General features: G+C 44.6%; 1 protein-coding gene and 1 non-coding gene across 13 annotated transcripts; one reads left to right on the top strand and one right to left on the bottom strand.

The window, feature by feature from the left end:
* Positions 1–113: 113 nt before the first annotated feature.
* dnm3a (dynamin 3a) lies at positions 114–20,260 on the top strand. Of its 12 annotated transcripts, none has more exons than XR_013655475.1 (21): positions 117–520; positions 4,421–4,494; positions 4,686–4,835; positions 4,918–5,121; positions 5,299–5,415; positions 5,896–6,056; positions 6,123–6,253; positions 6,333–6,468; positions 6,562–6,629; positions 6,702–6,840; positions 6,912–6,998; positions 7,089–7,150; positions 7,224–7,281; positions 9,143–9,169; positions 9,587–9,700; positions 13,218–13,327; positions 17,831–17,942; positions 18,444–18,590; positions 18,706–19,409; positions 19,503–19,575; positions 19,676–20,260. XR_013655475.1 is itself a non-coding variant. In XM_078945648.1 (20 exons), exons 1-19 carry the CDS (start codon positions 381–383, stop codon positions 18,946–18,948), a joined length of 2,280 nt encoding a protein of 759 aa, XP_078801774.1. In that variant the 5' UTR covers positions 117–380; the 3' UTR covers positions 18,949–18,952; positions 19,676–20,219. The 12 variants fall into 12 exon arrangements, 8 of the variants coding, with proteins under 8 accessions (XP_078801777.1, XP_078801775.1, XP_078801779.1 ...); XR_013655474.1 differs by having other exon boundaries at positions 19,673–20,219; XR_013655476.1 differs by lacking the exon at positions 9,143–9,169 and having other exon boundaries at positions 114–520; positions 5,299–5,397; positions 19,524–19,575; positions 19,676–20,219.
* Positions 11,694–11,791, bottom strand: mir199a-1 (microRNA mir-199a-1). Its single transcript, NR_107086.1, has one exon. It is a non-coding gene; the product is annotated as a microRNA mir-199a-1 (primary transcript).
* Positions 20,261–24,274: the final 4,014 nt, after the last annotated feature.

The following is a 24,274-nucleotide window of genomic DNA, read 5'->3' as shown; positions in this document are numbered from 1 at the left end:
CCTATGAACGTGTCAGTAAAAGAATGCTTCCCGTTACCGCCAACGAGCCCCGGCTTGATCTGCCCCCCTCCTCCCCCGACTCCACCCCCGCGCGTGCGCCAGGGAGAGGGGCGCGCAGACCGATGGGCTGCGCATGCGCTGGGAACTTTTTTCCCCCGTAGCTGTCAAAGCGGGACTTTCTCAAACTCTTCAAAGCAAACTTGGCGTCGGGTTACCGAGCCTCTGTCAGCCGTTCAGGAACCGGGGCATCGGACGGTCGTCGTTACAGAGCTTTAACGGGGGTGTGACGCAGCAGCAGCCTCGGGGGAGAAGGTTACACACACCGGCACCGCCGGTCACGCTGGGACCCAGGTAAGACGGGGCGGAGGACGGCGTCCCGGATGGAGGCTCCGATCCCGCTGGTCCGCCGCCTCCAGGATGCCCTCGACAGCCTGGGCCAGAGCCTCCAGCTCCCGCAGGTCGCCGTGGTGGGCGGGCAGAGCTCCGGGAAGAGCTCGGTGCTGGAGAACTTGGTCGGCAGGTGAGCCTCGCGGCGGGAAACGGCTCCTCCGCGCGGATTCGGTTTGAAAGTTTCTGAGCGCGTGTGTGTCCCCTGCTGCTGCGCGCGCGTGTGTGTCCACCACCAGAGGTTAGGGTTAAAACACCGACCCCCTCCCAGGATGACGCGATCTCACAGCCCCAAGAGGAAAAGCTGTCACTTTGAATTAAAAACGGTCAAAGTTTGATTCCAGTTGATCTTTTCCCTCCGCGTCATCATGTTGGTCATGAGGTTCTGATGCTGACTGCTCTGAGGGTCTCTGCAGGCCATGGACATCCTCATGCTTCCATGTGTTTGTAAAGTCACACAGTCAAATATTAACGATAATGTTTTGGGTATTTAGTAAAAAATAAACCCACTGGGAGCTCAGTTAGTAATTTAGCCTGTTTAGGGCGAATAATCAGGTTACATTTTCCAAATGCATATTTCATCTCCATGCATTTGAAAAAGTATGCATGCTTTCATCCTCATTGTTAAAGCCCTGCTTGCTGGTGCTCTAAAATAAAAAATAAAAAAAAGCATCAAGAACCTTCAGCTTCTCCAGAATTAGTATGGAGGGATATTTCTGCCTCCACGTTGCACACAAAACTTTGTAAGTCGCAAGTGAAAATATTAAATATTTGCTTTTCAATTATTTTTTAATTTGCTTTCAATTTTTGTCTTGTTTTCTGTTTTTTTTAAATTTCAAAACCTTTTTTTTTTTGCGTTTGCATACACATGTTTTTGGGTGCCTTGTTATCAAGTCTCGCTTATTTCTTATCTCACTCAGACTAGTAGTGAGCAAAATCAAAGATAGGAATAAAGCGAGACTTGATAACAACGCACGCGAAAACATGTGTTTTGCAAACGCAAAAAAAAGGTTTTGAAACCAAAAAAAAATGTGAAAAGCAAGTATTTAATATTTTCATTTGCAACTAGTTTTGTGTGAAAGTGATGGCAGAAATATCACTCCATACTGGAGCTCTCACCAAAATCGGCTCCCATAGGCGTCCATCCATTGCTCATATTCAACAAATCTTTCAGCAATAATTCCTATGATATGAAAGCTTTAGGTTTTTCTTCTTTAAATGTGAATCTCTTTAGCTTTGAGAAGTCATCAAAAACCTGCAAAGGCATCCAGATTCACTGCTGTCCCTATAAGTTTAACAGGGTTTTAAAAGATGATGTGTACAATTCTGGTTTTTCAAGTTAGACACTGTTTTACTTGGAATACAATACCTGTGATAGTTGTCATCATTGCCCCTTATGGTTAAATAATGGGACTAAAGGAGGAAAATGGTTATATGTTTTTCAGTGCTAAACAGTGCTTGTTATTATAGCTGCACGATATGAGGAAAATCAATATTGCAATGAAGATATAACTTGTGATACATGAACAAATAGCAAAACAACCAAAAAGATTATTTTCATTTCACTGCACAGTTTAATTTAAATTAGAATCAACATAACTTAAATTATACTCAAAATGACCCTCGTCTACACAGGAGGTGAACATCGAACATTAAAGGCTCCATCCGATTGGTCGAATGCATAATTGGATTTATTTGATTTGCTAAATACTTCAAGCTGCCATAAGATTGTTTTATCACATTTAAGACAACCAGTCATTGCGGTTTTTGCCATCATTTGCGATATGATCATTGCACAGCTTGATATTTTGCGGTAATGATAAATCAACGATTTACTGTGCAGGTCTATTTGTTATCATGTTATAACACACAAAAACAAACTTACAAACAGCCTAAAAAGGTCTACGTGTCCAATTTTCTCAAAAATATCAATATTGTTAATATGATTTTATGAAAACATCTAGAAAGATCATTTGTATGGCAGAAAACTGCAAAACCCTGGAAAGTAAGAGAACCGGTACAGCTGCTGCACGGCTTCAGCTACATAGCTGAAGGATGACTCAAAATAAAGCTACTTCCTTTGGCTTTTGTCTTTGATTTACTAACTACGCACAAGTTCTCAACACAAAAGCAACATGAACATTTAGTCTGACCCACGAAAACTAAAAATGTTTTGTATCTGCTCAACACATTTGAAAGTGCAAATGATGAAGCTGTCAAAGACTAACATGTTGATGTCTAAATCGTAGCACAGCAGTAGTGGTGCGTCCTTGTGACAACCAGCCCTGGTCTTCTGCTTTTAACAGTCTTTAAATGTCTTAACAGTCTTTTTCCGGCTTATCTTTGAGTCAAACATGAACCCTCACAGACCCTGAGATCCTCTGGTCTTCTAGCCATCCGACTGTAAAAACCCTTTGATTGTGGAACCGTCTGCCAGAGAACCTGAGACCTGCAGAGAGTAGATGCTTTAAGAAAAGGCTCAAGACCCATCTGTTCAACCTGGGTTTTAGCTAAATCTATTGTTTTTATAAGCTTTATTTATTTTTCTATTTTTTTTATTTTATGATTTTACACTGGACTACTAATAATTAATTTTAAAATTCAGTATTTCATGTTAAATTGTTAATAATTTCTATCAGTACGTTTACTTTTTAATTCTCATTTTCATATTTAATTTCTGGTGCTTCCTCTGTTGGACCCTCTACCTCTGGGTCGGCTGCTGTTTAGCCACTGCAGCTCTATGTGGGGACCATCAGTTCTAGATGGGGCCATCAGCTCTGAATGGGGTTCATCAGCTTTAGAAGGGGACCATCAGCTCTAGAAGGGACCATCAGCTCTAGATGGGGGCCATCAGCTTTAGAAGGGGACCATCAGCTCTAGATGGGGGCCATCAGCTTTAGATGGGGGCCATCAGCTTTAGAAGGGGACCATCAGCTCTAGAAGGGACCATCAGCTCTAGATGGGGGCCATCAGCTTTAGAAGGGGACCATCAGCTCTAGATGGGGGCCATCAGCTTTAGATGGGGTTCATCAGCTTTAGAAGGGGACCATCAAGGCAAGGCAAGGCAAGTTTATTTGTATAGCACAATTCGTACACAAAGTAATTCAAGGTGCTTCACAAAACAGAAAAATGCATTAAAATCACAGGTTGGTGGTTGGTGCCTCTATTTCTATATTAGTTGTTTTATTTATGTTATGTTATATATGAAAACTACCTATATAAATAAAGACTAATTTGATTTTCACCTTTTCATTTATCAATGTTGTGTAGTTATAAAAACTAAACATTTAGTTCCAAAGTAAATATTTATTTAGTAAATGTAACATTTATAAATACTTAAAAAGTGAAAATATGCATTTGAAAAATGAAAGCTGTTTTTTTTTCATTTTAAAGCAGGTTAAATAACCCAAAATATTGCTGTTGATATCTGACTGTGCAGCTTTACAAACAGCACCCCATAGTCAGGCCATGCTGCTCCTGAAGAAGATCCTCAGGTTTTCGTGGTCATCCCAGGCGCCGTCTCTGACCTGCTGCTCATCGATAAACCCAATTCCCGTCTTTGAAGGATGCCCTTGATCTCAGTTCAAGATGTTTTTCCTCAGACTTTTCTTTTCTGGCTTCATAATTCTTATGAAAGAAAAGTAAGAAGCGTTAAGGTCAAGTGTTGCCGCTGGATCCTATTTGGTTGTTTTCCCAGCTCTACATTCTGACCTTGTTAGTGATGGAGAGTAGCTGTTGGACCAGAAACAGGATGTCATAAAATAAACTTCCTGCTCAGGGGTTTTTAGTTGGAAAGAGGAGGACCCGTGTCTTCCTGTCACTTCAGTTTCTGTTGGATCGTTTCTGGATTGAGTTTGAAGAAGCCTGTTCATGTATCGCACAGCAGACGGTTTCTCTTCCCTCTGTGGAAAGATCCGGTTCTCTGAACAAACAACCTTTGGCACGTTTGATCCTTCAGACCTGAAGCTCATCTCAGTGAAATGTTGGTGTTAAGTTTCTCTTTGAGGTTGTGTGTTTTCTTCCTCTTTCACAGAGACTTTCTCCCTCGGGGTTCAGGGATTGTCACTCGCACGCCCTTAATCCTCCAGCTTCTGCATTCGACAGCAGGTAAAGGATTCCTTTGGGGGGGCTTTTAATTGGCAGATGTGCATAAAACTGCCACCAGGTGGCGCTATAATGTCTGTTAGCTTAGTGGTGGAGCTGAGGTCTGAAATGTCTTGATGCGTCATGATAGTCTTACGGCTTCATGAATTTGTTGTGTGTGTCTGATGTTTTTCTTCTACACTTTTCCTCATCAGAGTACGGGGAGTTTTCCCACTGTAAGGGAAAAAAGTTCACGGATTTTAATCAGATCCGAATGGAAATTGAAGCGGAGACGTGCAGACTTACAGGATCGAATAAAGGCATCTGCTCTGCCCCCATCGTCCTACAGATTCACTCCCCACATGGTAATGCCTCAGCTTTTGCCGTGCGTTTGCTGTGAGCACAGATCAACCGTTTCTGTGATCTCGGTTCCTTCTTGTGTTTCAGTTCTGAACCTGACTTTGGTGGACCTTCCCGGCATGACTAAGGTTCCTGTAGAGGACCAGCCGGCAGACATCGAGTACCAGATACGAGACATAATCATGCAGTACATTTGCAACGAGAACTGCCTGATTCTTGCCGTTGTTCCTGCCAACACCGACCTGCCCAACTCTGATGCTCTTAAACTGGCCAAAGACGTCGACCCTCAAGGTCAGCCCGGCTTCAGCCTTTGCCTGACTGTAATGTTTCTCTGTGGCGTAATCGTTCAACGCCTCATTTGTCGGTACAGGCTAAAATAGGGTCAAACAGATCCCAGCATTCACGGTTTTTCTGCGAACGCCTCAGGGTTGGAGAGATGAAGTAACCAACAGGTTCGTGTCCTTGTAGGTCTTCGCACGTTTGGTGTGATCACAAAACTGGACCTGATGGATGAAGGAACAGACGCCAAAGAAATCCTGGAGAACAGGTTCCTGCCCCTTCGCAGAGGTGGGGGCATTTGTGTGGGTGTGTTATTGTTACAGTCACTACAAAACAGCAGATTAAACAAAAAGGTCACATTGCTCGGCACACACCTGGATGTGTGAATCTGACCCCTCACGCCCCCCCAGCTCACCCCCGTCTGGTATGACCCGACCATGGGTTTAAACCCACAACCTATCACACTAAACCTGTTTGTCTCTTAATGCTTGTGAAAAATGACCTTTTTGAGTCACTAACGGGTCACCTGTGGGTTTTTGACCACAGCGTGGGTAAGTAAAATAGAGACACGGGGGGAGGACAGACTCTTGACTCCTTCATGCCTCCTCTTCACTGTTACGGTGGAAGCTAGCAGATACAAAAGCTTTGCTGGCATTGAGCTGCAGCAAACATGCACACGTCCTGCTTGTATGCTGCGAAGAGTTCCTGAGAACATACCAGGAAGTTGGAACTTGGAGACTCTGCAGCTTAATGTCGCTCTCTCTGCCTTAATGTCGTCTCTCCCAGGCTACGTAGGAGTAGTGAACCGCTGTCAGAAAGATATAGACGGGAAAAAGGACCTTCAGGCCGCCCTGGAGTCAGAGAGGACCTTCTTCCTGTCCCATCCGGCTTACAGACACCTGGCTGACAGAGCGGGGACTCCATATTTACAACAAATCCTCCACCAGGTTTTGAATGCAGGCTGCTGAAATGTAAACACGTCGTCTGCATAGATTGACTGTAGTTGTTTGCAGCAACTGACAAACCACGTTTGGGAACGGCTGCCGGCCCTCCGCAGCCGTCTGCAGGCGCTGCATGAAGACGCTGAAGAGCTCAGTCAGAGTGGTGCTGATGATCCTGCCGGCAGGATCCAGACTTTCATTCAGTCAGTTGTGTTTCCTCACACAGAACGTTTTTCTGCACGTTGGTTCCATCTCAGCCGGTCTGCTTCATGTGTGCGTCAGGTTGGTTCAGCGCCTGGGGAATGACTTTGGGAAAGGAATCGAAGGCCGCGGAAACAGAGTTGACACGTCTCATTTGTCAGGAGGAGCAAAGATTAACAGAATCTTCCACGAGCGTTTGCCCCAAGAATGTCTGAAGGTGATAGTTTCCCAGCATGCACTGAGTTTGCTCCACATGGATGCTGTGTCCGTCACTCCGAGCCTCATTCTGGTTGTCTGGATGTTCCTTTAGATGAAGTCTGACGAGATCAAACTACGGCAGGAGATCCGCTGTGCCATCAGGAACATACGTGGCATCAGGTGCCGTCAAATCTTCACAGCCAAAGTCTGTAAAAGGCTTTATTTCTGGATGATTCCGTTTTTCCCTCACAGGACAGGCATGTTCACTCCTGACAGCGCCTTTGAAACGGTAGTAAAGAAAAAGATATCCAGACTGAAAGAGCCATGTCTTCAGTTTGTTGACATGGTCAGCCAGGAGCTCATGACCACTGCGCGTCAGTGCACCAGCCAGGTACAAACCCTCACATCTGCTGTCTCTGTGTGGGCTTTCAGAGAGCCATGTGTGTCCCTCTTCTCACGCAGCTGAACTCCTTTCCTAAACTGCGAGAAAGGACGGAGAACATCATCACCGCTGCAATTCATACGCACGAAAGTAGATGCAGAGAGCAGGTTGACACGCGTTTGCATCATCAGATCTACTGTCTCCTCCATATTCCACTGGTTCCAGTCTCTGCTTTTGTGCGCCGTGGTTTTCTTCAGGTCACCTTGCTGATTGACATCCAGCTCGCCTACATGAACACCAAACATGACGACTTCATTATGTGAGAAACCTTTCTGTTTTCTCAAGGAAAACACACGAAACGGGACAATTAAGTCAACCCTTTGTGCTTCCAGCTCCCATTACACACACAACGCAAACAAGAAGTCTGCAGCACAGGTGACCGGATCACAGGTGAGGCAGTCATGGACGCAACGAAACCATCAGATAAATGGACCTTTGAGCTGCGTTTGTCCTGTTCCCTCACGGAAACATGCTGAAACAGTTTCAGGAGTCATTGATTCAGCTTTTGGATAAGGGCACTTCGATTTCATTCTGTGACGATGAGGCAAAGCAGTGAAGAATCCTCAGCCTCATAGTTTATCATAGTTTGTGAAAAATCCAAATTCCTTGGTTCTGGTCATGAAAGACAAATGATTCCTGTTCTTCCTGTTCTTTAAGGCTGCACCACATTTGGGACTTGCCATATAGATGAAACAAGAAGTTTACATACACCACAGAAAAACACACAAATGCTTTTTTTTTCTCACCGTCAGACATGAAATGAAAGTAAACTTTTCCTGTTTTAGGTTATTTACAATTAACAAAATTATTTCTATTTGCTAAATGTCAGAATAATGAGACTATAGTTTTGATAAAAGTCATAAAAGTCAAAAGTTTACAAACGCTAAGATCACTGTGCCTTTTGGAAACCCCAGATGATGATGTCATCTCTTTAAAAGCTTCTGATACGTTTATTGACAGCATTTGAGTTCATTAGAAACACACCTGTGGACACATGTTACGGCACATTTGAAACACACGTGCTTGTTTGTAAAACATCATGGGGACGTCCATCCGTCGTATCGCTCAGGAAGGAGACAGCTGTCCCAGAGATGAAGGTACTTTGGTCCAATATGTCCAGAACAACCCAAGAACGAAGGCAAAAGATGTTGTGAACAGTGAAAGGAGGACTGTACAGACACGGGCTGAAAGGCTACTCTGCCAGGAAGAAGCCATTAGTCCAAAAGAAACACAGAAAAGCCAGATTAAAGTTTGCTAATGCACACAAGGATAAAGACTTTTGGAGACATGTCCTGTGGTCTGACAAAACTAAAATGGAACTGCTTGGCCACAATGACCATCGTTATATTTGGAGGAAAAAGGGGGAAGCCTGCAGGCCTCGGAACACCATCCCAACTGTAAAACATGGGGGTGGTAGCATCATGTTGTGGGGTTGTTCTGCTGCTGGACGGTCTGGTACACTTCACCAAATAGATGGCATCATGAGGAAAGAACAATATGTGGAAATATTAAAGAAACATCTGAAGAGATCAGCCAGGAAGTTGAAGCTTGGGAATAAAAGGATCTTCCAAATGGACAAGGACCTGGAGCATTCTGCCAAACTGGTTACAAAGTGGCTTAAGGATAACAAAGTCAATGTTTTGGAGTGGTCATCACAGAGCCTGGATCTAAATCCTATTGAACATTTATGGTCAGAGCTGAAAAGGCGTGTACATGCAAGGCGACCAACAAACTTGGCCAAAATTCAAATCAAATCAAACCAAATCAAACCAAATCTTGTGAGAAGCTTGTGGAAGGATATCCAAGACGTTTGACCCAAGTACTGCAGTTTAGAGGGAGAAGTACCAAATACTAATGAAATGTGTGTAAACTTTTGACTTCAAGTCATAAAAACGTGTCTAAAAACCCTAGTCTAATATTCTGACATTTAGCAAATAGAAACACTTTTTTTAATTGTAATTGACCTAAAACGGGAAAAGTTTACTTTCATTTCATGTCTGGTGGTGAGAAAAAAAACAAATATGTTGTGAACTTCTGGTTTCAATTGTGACTAAAACCTGGTTTGTGGAAAATTCCACTGAGGCATGTCTGATGAACAGTAACCACGGCTGTAGATTTGACCTTTTTATCCTCTTTTTCCACAGTCGTGTTGCATCTGTTATCATGAGTAGGCTGAGTCTAAACCTGTGTCGTGTTCTGTCAGAGACCACGGTTCTTAACGTGTTGTTGTGCTTCATCTCCTGTTCTCCAGGGCGGGGCCTCTCCTGCACATCTAACAGTAGGAGGATTTCTTCTGTGTACAGCTCTGTTCAGGCTTAGCGGTTGTGGGTTAGCATGTCACTGAGCAGAGCTCATGCTGTCATTTTTACTGAATCCTTTCTGCAGTGTCGAGAATATTCATGAACTCAAAGAGCTCCCATGTTTCCTGGAAGTTTATGTCCAACTCGGACTTAAATTCTTGCTTCCCGTCTCTTTCCTTTCCACAGGCCTGTCAGCCATGCCTTGTCTTCTTCTTCTCCCACTTTTTTTCTTTCCAGTGATGAGCTCCCTGTCTGTCTGCAGCATCTGCATATCTTGTTTCATCGCTAACTCTAACTGATGGTCATGTTCTCATGCTGCATAATAGTAACTCACTGCATGACCCGTGACCCCTGGAGGGTGTTCTTGAGCCACTTCTTTCTGCCTTTTGTTGTAGGTTATCCGAAAAGGCTGGCTGACCATCAGGAACATCGGCATCATGAGAGGCGGAGCCAGGAAGTACTGGTTTGTCCTGTCTGCAGAGAGCCTGTCCTGGTTTAAGGATGAGAAGGTGAGACCTTCACCTTCTGGAGAATGTGATAAAAATATTATTTGATTGGATGGCTCAGTTGGATGCGTTAGCACACAGGACACCAGGGTTCGATTCCCAGAGGGTGCAATGAGCTTCATCCAGTGTGAGTCCCATGGAGCCACAAGTGTGCCAGATAAAACAGAGGGTTGTGTTTTATCCCTGAAGGGAAGGGGAACAACAGCAACAAGACATGACAATCAAAGCAGTTGATCAGGATTTTATTGCGACATTTACATGTTGTGTTGAACGTTGCGCTGCTTGGAGGCGGCGTGAGGACGTTCTGATGTAAGGGGGGGGGCTGCCATCTGTCTGCCTGTCTGTGCCTGCTGTACAGGAGCAGAAGGTCTGCACAGCAAGTGTAGACAGGCAGACACACCACAACAGGTCTGACGGGGGGGGAGTTGGAGCGGCCGCCGCTCATCGGACAGTGTTCGGAGGGGTTGCCATAGCGACAGCGTGGGAGTACAGCCGACGTTTTCATCAATTCAGTTTGCTTTTATTTACATAGCCCAGTATTACAACACAGCTGTCTGAACGTGCTCCACTTCACTTCATCAAAGTATGAGTTGATCGCAAAGGATGCCGTGATATTTGAAGGGATGGACTGCATCCCATCCCGACTCCTTTGTCCAGCCGAGCCTTTCTCTGCTGCCGCCTGGACCTACCATGACCCCCACCGTGGCCTCCTTTAGTTCCTCCTCCCTCCCCTTTTTTTTTCTCTTCTGGGAGTATAGGCATGTGGACCGGCCTGACACAGCTGGAGCTACCCCAAACTCTCACACACGCGCACGTGCACACTCAGGACAGACTTGTATATACAGTATGCATTCATATGCAGGCCCTGGTGTAAACAAATAGCAGAGAGAATACAGCGCCTCACAGGCAGACGCACGGTCACTCCGGATAAACACTGAACCACTTTAATGTTGCAAACCACTTCATGTATGTACTACAGCTGCTGGCTTTGAGAGACCAGCTCAGCCACGTTAAATTACAACACACACGGTGTCTTCTACAGCCTCCCAAACGCCAACAGGGAGAAACCACCGTCTGAATTTGCTGGGCTTTGTGTACGCTCACACAGTTAGTGTTTGGAGTTGATGGTCAGTCACGGGGGTCATCCGCGGCCTTCGTGTGAGCACATGCGCGATTACACGAACCCTTCTCCTCTCCCACACCTCCTGTTCTCATAACTCTCTGCCCCCTTTGAACGAAGCCAGTAGCGTCTGCAGGTTCTAACCCCTCTTTTGCCTTTTCCTCCTTCTGCCGGTCTCTCCCTCTCCACCCTCTCTGTGGTTAGCAGTCTCCCTGGGACTCTGCACATTCCTGGCTGGAAAATCTGAAGCTTTGTCCAAACATCAGCATCCAAGATCTGCCCAAAGAAATCCCACATGGCTGTTTCTGCACTGCAGAACTCCTCTTTTTTTTTTTTTTCCCCTCAACCATGCCTCAACCTTTCTCTCAACTCTCTCAGTAAAAGGCCCCATCTTTCTCTCTTTACTCCCCTAAACCTCTGCTTGCTGTCGCAGCGGGACCGACTTCCATAACCCTTTTGTATTTAATGGCTTTCTGCACAAGACTGAATCTGAGCAGACGTCCCTGTTTAGTGGCTGAGCAGACGTGCACTCCTTCACCCTGTTGGCATCCAGGGCTCTATCAGGCAGCCTGAAGAAAACCAGACGGCTGGAGTCCATACACTAAATGTACGTGCACTGCCGTGTGTGCGTGTGTGGGGCCCCGTCAGATCTTCCAGTCTGCAGAAAGCAGACAGACAGCAACCAGACCCGGCGCTTTTCATGTTTGGACCTTCAAACCCACACGGAAAATCTGGCAGCTTTACACATGTGTGGGCCACAGTGGGAATGCAGGAGCCACCATAATGCCGTTTAGACGCACATGCAGAAGCTCACACACCAATGTCTCCATCCTCAGTCATGTGTATGAGCAGATGACATCAGTAAAGGCTGCTGGGATACTTCCATGCACAGTCTAACCAATGTGCAGACTACTGTACACCAGGAAGATTCTGAACAGGTAGTCTGAACACTGGGATGACGGAGCAGGATGCCTTGTCTCGCCTTTCCATCTCTGTCGTCCCGCTGAAGCACAGAAAAGTTGGGAGAACCTTTCCTCTCTTTTTTCTCTTCTATTTCTGTTATCCAGCCTCCGTTTTGGGCTTCCACGGCAAAACATCTGCTCCTAAAAACGAGGCATCAGCTCCCATGGGTGTCTCTCCTCTGGAAATGGGCTCTGGGATGACTTCTTGCAGGACAGTGTCCCGGCGTAGTATCCAGTATCGACGTGGCACATTCACTCATTCGGCTCAGGATCTGCCTTTCCACTCAAGGAAGGCATAAGAAAATAAGGGGAGTGAGAGAAGGAGAGAGAGATGGGGAGGAACTTAGCAGCCATATATGGGTTGATGGGACCCATGGGAAATCAGCTTCGTACTGGTCTGGGGTTTCTCCCTCGTTCTTTTACGCTCTCTCCTGCTTTGCTCCTAAATTTCCTGCTCTACATTTATAAAACATACCTCCTTCTATTACTCAGTCCAGCTCAAGTCCTTCTTTTCCCGTCTTTCTCGCCTCAACTTTCTATTTCAACGCCATCCGAGTACCCTGCACCCGTCCCAGTCTCCTCCCCTTCGGTTTAAAGTGATCCCAGATGTTGGTGTTGAAGTGCCAATCGCGTTCTGTCATTTTTTTTAAGGTCTCTTACAGGAAGTGGGCCTCTTTGGAAAAATGGAACGGGGAGCAAAGCGGGAGTCATATAAAGTTTGGGGAGCGCTGATCGAACAGACATGCGTGTTAAACTCCACACGCGGTAAAAATGGAGGCAAAGTGAAGGAGGGGGCTTGCACTAACAGAGCATCCTGGTTATTTAGCACCCCCCTTGTTCCACGCTGTCACCATTTTCCCTCCAACATCCATGCGGTTCTTGAAAGTGGTCTTTCTGGAAGATCACGTCTTAAAGGTTTGTCTAAGGGAGTGGGTGAGGAGGAGCGGGGAGGGGGAAGGGCTTCACTTCAGGAGAAATGTTGACTGGGAGTAATGGCTTTCACATGTGGGCCCGGCTTCTTGCTCACTTTTTCCCTCCCTTTTTCTCGTCCTCCTCGCTCCACTTCTCTGTCATGCTCCTCACACCCGCCACTCCACTCCTCCAACTGTTCTCTGTCAATCATAGGGACAGGAGACCATGCACTAATGGCTTCTCCCCCTTCCTCCTCTCTGGTCTCCTTCTTACCCGTAGGTGGATTGAAGGTCTGAGAGGCAGAAGCATCGGGACATCATGAGAACTCCACATCTTCCCCTCACTTCTCTTTCACTTTTGCCATTAAAGTTGAAGTCTGAAGTATTTACTGCCAGACGCAGTTTTTAACCCCAACCCCCCCCAGATGAACTTCTCCCCGTCTGTACATGGTGCTTCTCTGTGAAGCCATCCTTTACTCTGCATTCCTCTGCCAAACCTTATCTCCTCCTCCTCTTGTCTTTTTCAGGAGACGGAGAAGAAATTCATGCTTCCTCTGGACAACCTACGGCTCAAAGATGTGGAAAAGGGCTTCATGTCCAGCAAATGTGCTTTTGCAATCTTCAGCACAGAGTCCAGGTGTGTTTGGCTGGACCTTCCCCAGTCTGTGTGTGGTGGTGGGGCGTCTGAATCCGAACAGGACAGGAAGACTGCAGCGCGTCACTTTTCGTCCAACCTCTCCACTGAACACCTGAACTGGGCTCCGGCTCTTCAGGCTGGGTTCTGTGTGTAAACCCGAGAGCTGGAGCCGACCCAAAGCATGTGGGCTTTGTTTAGACGTTTGTGCTATGCTGCGTTTGGCCAAGCAAACTGGATTTGCATGTGCACATCTTAGTACGTGCATGTGTCTGGCTGTGCACGGAGCGTGCCTTTTGACCACAGGATAACGACGGCGGGCTTAGAAAGCAGCTAATCAAAGCCAGAGCGCTCGGATCAGAGAGGAGGCGGCTCTCGTTTGGAAAGAATTGCTCGCCCCACCGCAAAAAAAAGTAGAGCGGGAGGGAAAATTTGGAATGGTCCAGAGGAGAAAGCAAGGCGAGGAGAGAGATCCAGCGCCATTGGCCAGGAATGTGTCAAAAAGTTAGTCCTGTGGCGCCCCCTCCTCTCCTCGCGCTCCCTCTTCCTCCTCAGTTTTTGTGAGGGGGCAGATGTTGCAGGGCTCTGTCTTCGTCTTAGAGGCAGGAAAAAAACCTTCAAATCTTTGGTGCTTTCAGATGACCAAAACCGACGTTCAGCTTGCTGTGGGGAGGGGGGGACTGCCAGAAATATGGACAGGAATCTGAATCTGCATGATATGAATCCTGTGTGCTCTCACTGGTGTGGAAGGATTTTGGCCTCTTTATTCTGACACAACAACATGCTAATACCACCTTTGCTTTATTGGCTTAGCCACCACGCCCCGACGTCGTCACTTTAATCGTCCTGATGGTCATAAAGACACAAACAGAGTATTTTCTTTCACGGTTTGACGGTATTTTGTCATTCTGTGTTTGAGTTCTCTTCTTTCTCATAGAGTTCCTGTATTTGAGGGGAATTGGTCTGCAGTGTTAATGTAAGCCTGATTAAAGCCAAATGTTACACAAATGGCTGGCAGGCTCCCTTTGCAGACACACTTCCAAAGACCAAACGCTGCTTGAAGCACAGCTGAACCTGAAGGCTTAAAGACGGAAGAAAAGGATGGGCTGAAAGGAGAAGTGGTCTTCAGGGTGGATGAATTAAAAGCTGTCTGTGTACCGGCGTTTCAGTTTCCATCCGAAGCACTGCGCTGTTTCCGTTATGAGGCGTGTCCGGCATCAAACACGACTGGGATTCAGTCCTGCGGGTCTTCACAGCTTCATGAAGACCACGAACTTCCTCAAACTTTCATATAAAGCCTACAGACTGAACTAAGTTTGGGAATTCTGTCCACGTTTACAGCTAAAAAAACACTCTTTGTTTAATTAGCTCTACACACTCGGAGACCAGATTCACTCTTGCAGTTTTCATCAAAGCAGCAGCCTATAGTATCTCATCACATTGTATTTGTGCACAGAGATCCAACACTGAGAAGAAATGTCTTCCTCAGTGTAACATCAGCTTCATGAACCAGTCATTTATTTGAAATCGGTTCACTGGTTCCAAGCAAAAACTGTCAACTGAGTGTAACAAAACAAAGGCCTTTGAAACCAGCCGTCTCCAAACCAGCTGAATCCTTCACATTTTCACGTCAGGTATCGCCTCAGGTGGGCTTTAGCCACGATATGATACACCTGACCTGACTGTGGGATTAGTAGAGCCGTCCTTAAAGACCCCCTCCAGTAAAAATAGTGCTTTTAACATCTTCTTGTGGCATTTTTCTCATGACTGAGGTTAAAAGAATTTAAGCTTAAATCTGCATTTCTAAGTGTTTCATTATTCAAGTCGTCGTGAATCAGGAGCAGCTGAAAAATGTTATTTTAAGAAGGATTAAATCTACAATGGGCGGGGCCAAAGTCTCCCAGCTCCGCTCCATTCTGATGCATCTACTGTCAGACAAATGGATCCATGTGTTTTCCTCGTGTGAGCTGGGATCTGTACGACTGGATAGCTCCAACATTCCTGCCATTTTTGTTGAGAGGGGCTGTAAGCTAGCAGGAGAGAGTGTAAACAAAGTGATGATGGGAAATGAGTGAAGCCAACAGTCACACCCACAACTCAAGAGGTGAATTTATAATGAACTTCTGCCGCTCTGCAGAAACTATGTCTTAGAAAAAGACACAAGTTTTGATTTTGTCTAAAAACGGCATCATCGTAATTAAAAGACCGCTAGAAAGACTTTAACAACAGATCAGAAGATGATCAGTGTGGGAATCACATTTCAGTTCTATCAGGGAAGTATTCCAGAAAGCAGGTTATGCTAGCTCCCACGGTAAGTTTGAGGCTAAGGAAGCGGATAACCTCAGCTTTGGGTTCCAGAAATGGAGGTATGTTTCAGGGTATGTCAAGTTGCCATGGCAACTCATGCTCTGAATATAACCTGGTCTGGAGCAGGTTTAGTTGAAGGTTAGTTTGTTTTCAGAGAGGTGAAGCAGCATGGCGTGTCCATTTGAGGATGATTTAGTGGATGAAGAAGCTCAGATAATACTTTTTCCACCGTGAGAGGGTGATAAGACCACATATGGATGTTGGAAAAATAAACTTTTTTACTTTGATCTTTCTTAAAATTTTGCTTCAGTTAAGATAAATCATTTTTAGGTCAGCTTAAAAATAACACGCAGTTATCAGACATTTATTTTACTTTCATTCAAATTATTTCATTTAAGTAGGTGTAACTTTGGTGCTGCTGTTAGATCGGCACCGCAAGGAATTGTGGGATACCATTCACTTTGCCTGTCTGGACGGATTTGGGAGTTATTTGTCCAACTATATTTAATTCTTTCTGCACCACGAGTGAGAGGATGATGAGTTTATATAGCACTACTAGTGTGTAGTGGTGTAACGTCAAGTCAGAAAAATACAAGATAATATGTTTCATGTTGCAAATCCATTGTGTTTCATTCATTTTGTTATAAAAATTAGTCTGCATGCTCAAACTTAGACATATGAGAGTTCAAGAAGTACAATAAATTAAGATGGAAAAACATTTAATTGAATTGGAGAAATATGACATTTAGTTGGATAAATATGTAAATTTGAGTTGTAAAAAAATATTTTAAATTACGTGTTACCAATTAAAGTAATTCATTTAAGTTGGATAAGTTATATATATATATATATACGGACAAAGTAAATGCATTCAATGTAACGCGCATATATATATATATATATATATATATATATATATATATATATATATATATATATATATATATATATATATATATATATATATATATGCGTCACAATGAAAATGGAAATAAGACCAGAAATCATGCGTTTACTTTGTCCGTTCTTTTTCTCCAAGCAGAAACTCTTTCTTTGCTGATGATGCAGCCGTATTACTTTTTTGAGAGACGTATAATCTTCATACGCAGTCATTTAAATCTCAGACTCCGTCTCACTGAAGTATAGCGCTCTCTGTTTTTCTCCACACGTTTCCATGATGACTCCGGAAATCGGTGATCCATTGAGAATGTCTTTATGTACTTGTACACGAGCATTAACCCAGGGTTACCAAGTCGAGCGTAATTACGCTAACTCATATCCTGTCTTTTGGAACCGACATACCCAGAGTAAACAAGTTCAGGCGGATTTCAGCCAGAGTTCAGGCTTAAAGTCAGGGTAGTTTAAACATGCTTAATGGAATACCCCCCAGAAGATTGTCTAAAGTGTTCAGATTATTCAGAAATGAACAGAGCTGCATCTAGACACTCCGTTAACACAGAAACAGAATGCAAACCGCTTTCGCTTTTTTGGTTGCAGAGTCTCCTGTTCCAGTTTTTCATAGGATGCTCGCAAAACACTAAGGCATTCAGTGTGGCTTTAAGGCTCAAAGTATGTCTGCGGAGAGTCAGAGAGAGACAATGATTCATGCAAAAGGCTGGAAATAATAGCTAGTTTTTTGTGAAAGGTGGAGGTCACACCAAACCCTGCAGCTGCCTCGACATTAGAAGTTTGCATTACGAAATGTGAGCTCTGATTCAAGATCAGATTCCAGATTCCTTCAGAAAGTGGAAACATGAGCGTTACTAGATCCTCCAGAGGGACACAAATCCCAGAAACCCAAACTCTAAAGCCAACACAGTTTGGTTTCAGAGGATGTCCCTGAACATTTACAGCTGCTTTCACAAGAGCCACACTTGTGATCAGGCCTGAGATGGGCTGGAGGCCGCCTGTCGCTGTGCGTCACATGTGCAGCAGTTAGACCTCTTCTTCTGTAGAACTATATCATCTTTTTTTTGCAGCTTCACACAATCAAACTTTCTTTTTGATCACAAACAAATCAAACGTTTTCTTTTGTGATGGTTGCTTAGATAATTAAGCTGTGATGCCTTTTTTCCGGTGTTTGGATGAAGTCGTTTTTAATGTGCGGATTGGGGTATTTCTGTGTGTGCAGTTGAAAGCTCTGAAATAAGAATTTGATTGAATTATGAAGACATCTGACTTGAGCTGAATGGTTTGCAGGACAGTGTATAAGGACTACCAGAGCCTGGAGTTGGCCTGTAACTCCCAGGCGGAGCTGGACAGCTGGAAGGCGTCTCTGCTGCGGGCTGGAGTGTTCCCCGAGAACGTCGCCGTCAGTACATCAGTTTAACCCCACAGCCCAGCTGGACCTGAGCTGTGGGGAAGCGGCATGCACCCTCCGTCCACCACATGCACCGCCCCCTCTTACACCCAACCCCGTACCCCTTCTTTCATGCCCCCCCCCTGTCTGTACTGCTGAAGAGAAAAGCAAGTCCCCCACTCCTTCAATCCGCCCCGGCGCTGGCTCCTGGGCTGCATTCCTGCTGTGTGATGTCACTGCGTTATGTGTGTGTGTTCTAGTCTGTTTCTAATCAACAATTCTCCGTCCCTCACCCGCTCTCCTTCTCCTTCCTTCTCCTTGCATCCCTCTTTTGTGTTCCCTCTGTCCTACTGGCTCTTTTTCAGATGTGTTTGATGGGGCTTGTGTGCTGCTCCACATCCCTGTAACGAGAGGGATGTTTGTCGGCCTCTCAGCACAGAACACCGACGTTTTCATGGAGTCCTCTGTGTATGTTTGTAAGCTAAAGGCCTCAACTTGTCTATGAATGTGCAGGAAAATGGACACAAAGACCTGACAGATCCTCAGCTGGAGCGTCAAGTGGAGACCCTCTTCAGCCTGGTCGACTCCTACATGAACATTATCTATAAGACCATCAAGGATTTAATGCCAAAGACCATCATGCACCTGTTGATTAACAGCGTAAGCTTTTTTTGAACAAACCGTTTTTCGCTTTTGCTGCATCCCAAACTTTGTGACGTTCATGTTCGGTCAGAAACCTGAGTGCATTTCATCATCGGTGATGATCTGTGTGCAGGTGAAGGAGTTCATCCGCTCGGAGCTGCTGGTGCAGCTCTGCGCTCCGGGAGACTGTGCCCTGCTCATGGACAAGTCACCAGAGGAGAGCCGGCGCTGGCAGGAAGTGCAGCCCAAACAGGCTGCCCTGCAGGAGGCGCTCCGCATCATCGCAGAGATCGACACATTCATGCGGGCCCCCCCTCCCACTGCGCCCGGGGACTCGTCTTGGATGCAAACCACCCCGCATGCCGCACACACATAGACCAGTACGTGGCTGTTGGGTCAATCATTTCTCTCCTGTTCAGCTCGAACCCCCCTGAGAAGTGCAGTGCTTCCCCTCCCCTCCCCTCCCAGCGCTCAGCCTGCAGTCTGAGCAGCAGCTGTAAGGAGACGCTCCAAGGTGAATCCAGAAACTCAGGAAGTTGTCCTTCACGTCCCAACCGGTGGCGTTCCGTTGCCCTCATTTCCTTGAGAAACCTGCAGTTTTGGCATAAACACGTCTAAATACACAATCCCCCATTCCTCCAGAGGAGCTCAGGGTTAGAGTGAGCTGAAATTTGATCTGGGTAGGGGTCAGATGGAAAATGTGTTGCTGGACCTCCCCCTGCTGGAGCCAGAGGCAACCGGCCGAGAGCTGTGTCGAGTCCTCCATCCTTCCTAGTTCACCTCCTCTCCCTGCATGGGTACCTTTGATCGTCTTTCTTCATTCATGCTGTATTGCAGGTTTGTTCTTTTCCGTTCTCCTCTTGTCTTTTTTTCTGCTTTTGGCAAAATTCGGCATCGTTAAAGCTGCCTCATTTCTGCTTTGCTTCCTAGCATTCACTCTTTTGCTTCCAGACTTGAACCAACGTCTGCTCCTCAGTCCTCACACACACAGACACAGCTGTTGGTTAGTGTAAGACAAAGGAATCAGACAAAAGTCATAATGAATAATAAAAGGAGAATTCTGTAACCAGTGAAGGTCAGACTTTGCTTTCATGCTTCAGCAGGTCTGGACAGAAACGGTGGGGTCGCCGAGCGCTTATCCCACCAGGCAGAACGCTGTAAATAAACAGAAGAAAAGACTCAATGAGTGAAGGAATCAGCTGAAGGCTACAACAACATGGAGCTCTAATCTCTCCTCTCTCCAACAAACAATCCCCCAGCTGTTTACATACAGGCATCCACCAACTCCCTTTATTTGGAAGGAATTTGATCAACTAATGACTTGACATGCATCCCAACAGAAGTGTGAAATAGTATTACAGCGATGTTTGCTGGACACCAAAAGTTCTGCATTTGTTTTTTGTCATGCCTACAGCAAAAGGATTGTATAAGCTAGAAGAAAATACCAGCAATATTTCTAAGAACTTCACAACCACTAACCTGAAAATAAATGAGTGTATTTTGGTTTATTCATCTTTTGTTGCATTGTCAGCCTGTGTAACTTTATGTAAGTCCGTTCTGTAATGGTGCTTTCATTGCATGTAAAATGAAGTACTTTTACTTTTTGCTTAGTTTGCTAATTATAGTCAAATACATTTTTCACATTTGGACAGTGTTATTACTCATTATTTGAACCCCTGGTAAACAGAGTGGTGATCTGCTCTATTACTGTTACATTTTAAAACTTGTTCACATTTCATGTTAATATTTGGCAGAACAGAAAGAAAGTCTGAGTCTAATCAGACCTCGATTGGTTATTATTCAATAAACTGAACTAGCTTTATTTATAAAAAGTTCTTTACAACCCATCCCTTTGCCCCCCCCCCCCCCCTCTATTTACAGATACACCCCACAATGCATACAGCCATGAATAAATGACTATAATTATGAAGAGACGTATGGCTCGACTCTGCTGTTAGGAAATGTGTTATACCAGGAGCAGCTGAGCCACAAAACATTCGTCAATGGAAATGAATCAGAAGTTTAACATCGAATGTGGAAGTAATGTGCAAATAGTTATAAGCCCCAGCTCAGCTTCCTCTGGTCCATCTTCTAGTGTGCATCCAAGTGGACACTTTGTGGGGGGGGGGGAAACAGCTGCCAGACTATAAACTTTGCAAAAAAACAACAACATTCAATTCATGCTGAATACTCAGGCTGCTAATCCATGTATTTTGTTGCACAACCTTTTGAGGCAATCACACAACTCCAGGTGGGTATTCCAGAAAGCAGGTTATGCTAGCTCCCACGGTAAGTTTGAGGCTAAGGAAGTTGATAACCTCAGCTTTCAGTTCCAAAAACAGAGGTATGTTTCAGGGTAGGTCAAGTTGCCATGGCAACTCATGCTCTGAACATAATCTGGTCTGGAGCAGGTTTAGTTAAAGGTTAGTTTGTTTTCAGAGAGGTGAAGTAGCATGGCGTGTCCATTTGAAGATGATTTAGTGGATGAAGAAGCTCAGATAATACTTTTTCCACCGTGAGAGGGTGATGAGACCACATATGGATGTTGGAAAAATAAACTTTTTTACTTTGATTTAACTTAATTATTTGTTTCAGTTAAGATAAATCATTTTTAGGTCAGCTTAAAAATAACACGTAGTTATCAGGCAGTTATTTTACTTTCATTCAAATTAATTCAATTAAGTAGGTGTAACTTTGGTGCTGCTGTTAGATCGGCACCGCAAGGAATTGTGGGATATCATTCCCTTTGCCTGTCTGGATGGATTTGGGTTTAAGTGTGGGTTTTTGTCCAAATGTGTTTAGTTGTTTAGCTGTTTTACTGTGTTTTGTCTAGTTATTTTGCCCTTATGTTTACGGTCATTTTTTCTGCACCAAGAGTGAGCGGAAGGGAGAGGATGATTAGTTTATTTAGCATCACTACTGGCAAGTTTTGTAATGACAATGATGGAAAATTGGTAAATGAATCACTGCATGTTGTGTGTATTGTTTCTTTTTTTTTGTTGTCATAAAAATGATTATATCAAGAATTATAATAACATAATTATAATAAATTAAGATGGAAAAACATTTAATTGAAATGGAGTAATATGACATTTAGTTAGATAAATATGTGAATTTGAATTGGATTAACAACTATTGAGTTTTATAGACGTAAGAAATTAGGTTGAATAAATTTAACTCAATTACTTGTTACCAATAAGTAATTCATTTAAGTTGGCTAAGGTATATATATATATACATGCGTCACAAGGAAAATGGATATAAGATCAGAAACTTGTGCGTTTACTTTGTCTGTTCTTCTACTACAAGCAGAAACTCTTTCTTTTGATGATGCAGCCGTGTTACTTTTTTGACGGACGTATAATCTTCATACACCGTCATTAAAACCTCAGACTCCGTCTCACTGAAGTATAGCGCTCTCTTTGGTTCTCCAAGCGTTTCCATGGTGACTCCGGAAATTGGCGATCCATTGAGAATGTCTTTATGTACTTGACATGCACGCGCATTAACCCAGGGTTACCAAGTCAAGCGTAATTACGCCAACTCTTATCCGGTCTTTTGGAACCGACATACCCAGAGTAAGCAAGTTCAGGCGGATTTCAGCCAGAGTTCAGGCTTAAAGTCAGGGTAGTTTAAACATGCTTAATGGAATACTCCCCTGTTACCATCAATGAGACACTTACACCTGTTGACAGGTATTCTGAAACACTCCTCATGAGCAAACTGCTCCAGTAGTCTGAGGTTTGGAGAGTCCCTTTCCCAGACGGCACGTTTCAGCCCCTTCCAAAGGTTCTCCATAGGATGTAGGTCCGGCTTCATAGACGGCCACTTCACAACAGTCCAATGTTTTCCTCTTAGCCACTCTTGGGTGTCCCTAGCCCTGTTTTGCATCACTGTCCTGCTGCAAGTCCCATGACCTTTGACTAAATGGATTGTTCAAAATAAACCAAAGTTGAAAGTGAATGGAATCAGCAACCACAAATATGGAATTGAATTGTTCAAATGAATTGTTACACCCCTAAAAACGAGGCAATGCAAGGTATTTAGAACGGAGGGGTGTAAACTTCTGATCAGGATCATTTGGGAAGTTTCTGTTGACATTATGATTTGGTTCCATTTAAATGACTGTCTCTTTGATTGATCATCTATTATCTCTCCAAAAACATGCTCCATAGTTTCATTGGTTACTCTAACGTGTCCCTAAGTGTGAATGTGAGTGTACATGGGTGTGTGATTGTGACACTGCGACAGACTGGTGACCGGTCCATGGTGTCCTCTACCTTCGCCCGTAGGTGGCTGGGATAGGCTCCACCAGCCCGGTGACCCCGAAAGGGACAAAACGGATTAGAAGATAATATGAATGATTATCCAGAGAGGCTGAGCTACAGTCCTATGGATCTTAAATTTCTGTATAATATGTACAACTGTTGTCAAAGGGAACGTCAAGCAGCTTGAAGATGGTCTTAAAACCTTTACCACTGACATTCTTGTCTATCCTTTTCTTTCTAATCTCCGGGGACAACTTTGTCCACGTTGAGTGTGGAACACATTAACCCTTGTGCTATCCTAGGCACTTTAACATTGGGAGTTGGGTCATCTAGACCCACTAGACAGTGCTCTGAACCTTTTTTCTTCAATGATTTGTGATCTTCACTGGTGTCCATGGATTACATGAAATCTTTCCACCTTTATCCACCTTTGTCATGGTAGGGAGAACACGTCAATGTAAGGGTGGGGTCATCTAAGATAGCACAAGGGTTACACAGCACAGTGACTGTTGCTCTTTCTATAGGCCCTCTGACTGATTAAAACACTCAAAGCGCCTGTGGGAATCGAACCCGGGGACCCCATGCTTTCCCACCAGCAGACAAAATCCTCAATGAGCTTTCTGTACTCGTCTTCACACATCCCACAGTGTCACCTGAAAACCTCTGCAGGTGGCAGCCGTCTGAGTTGTAGATGAAGTCATATGTTTACAGGCCGAAGGAGGAGGAAAGGATTGTGCCCTGAAGAGCTCCTGTCCTGCAGACGACTGCATCCCACACAGTCATGGAGCCTGGCATACTGAGGCAGTCGGTCATCCATGCAGTCAGTCGCTGCTCCACCCCAGCTGCCTTCACTTTCCCTTTTAGGCTGAATAAGTCAAAGAGGATGATCCTCACAGAGGAGCCTCCTCCAGGTGAGAGAGAGAGACCGGCAGATACAGTTGGAAGAAAAGGTATGTGAACCCTTCGGGATTACTTGGATTTCTGCACGAATTTTTTCTAAAATATATTCTGATTTTCATTAAAGTCACACATGAGTAGGCCTGCACAACATACCGCAAATTTATCGTTATGGCAATATCCAGCTCTGCAATACGCATACCGCAAAAGACGACGAAAACCGCAATAAATCGTAAACCTTAAATGTGTTAAAAAAGTCTTATGGCAGCTTGAGGAATCAAATAAATCCTTTTCTGCATTTGACCAATCGGATGGACGCCTTCATGTTGTTGACCAATCAGATGGAGGCCTATTACATTAGATGTTTGTCACCTATGTCGACGAGGGTCATTTGGAGTATAATTTTTAAACTGTTGCAATGAAATGGGAATAATGTTATTGGTTATTTTGCTATTTGTTTATATACCGCAAACTATATCGTTATCACAATTTTAATCTCTAATATCGCGAGTTTTCCTCAAATCGTGAAGCCCTACG

The sequence above is a fragment of the Oryzias latipes genome, chromosome 4, assembly GCF_053564925.1.
Source record: "Oryzias latipes strain Hd-rR chromosome 4, Olatipes_Hd-rR_3.1".
In the NCBI taxonomy this organism is placed as follows: Eukaryota; Metazoa; Chordata; class Actinopteri; order Beloniformes; family Adrianichthyidae; genus Oryzias; species Oryzias latipes.
This window is presented reverse-complemented; position numbering and strand designations above follow the sequence as displayed.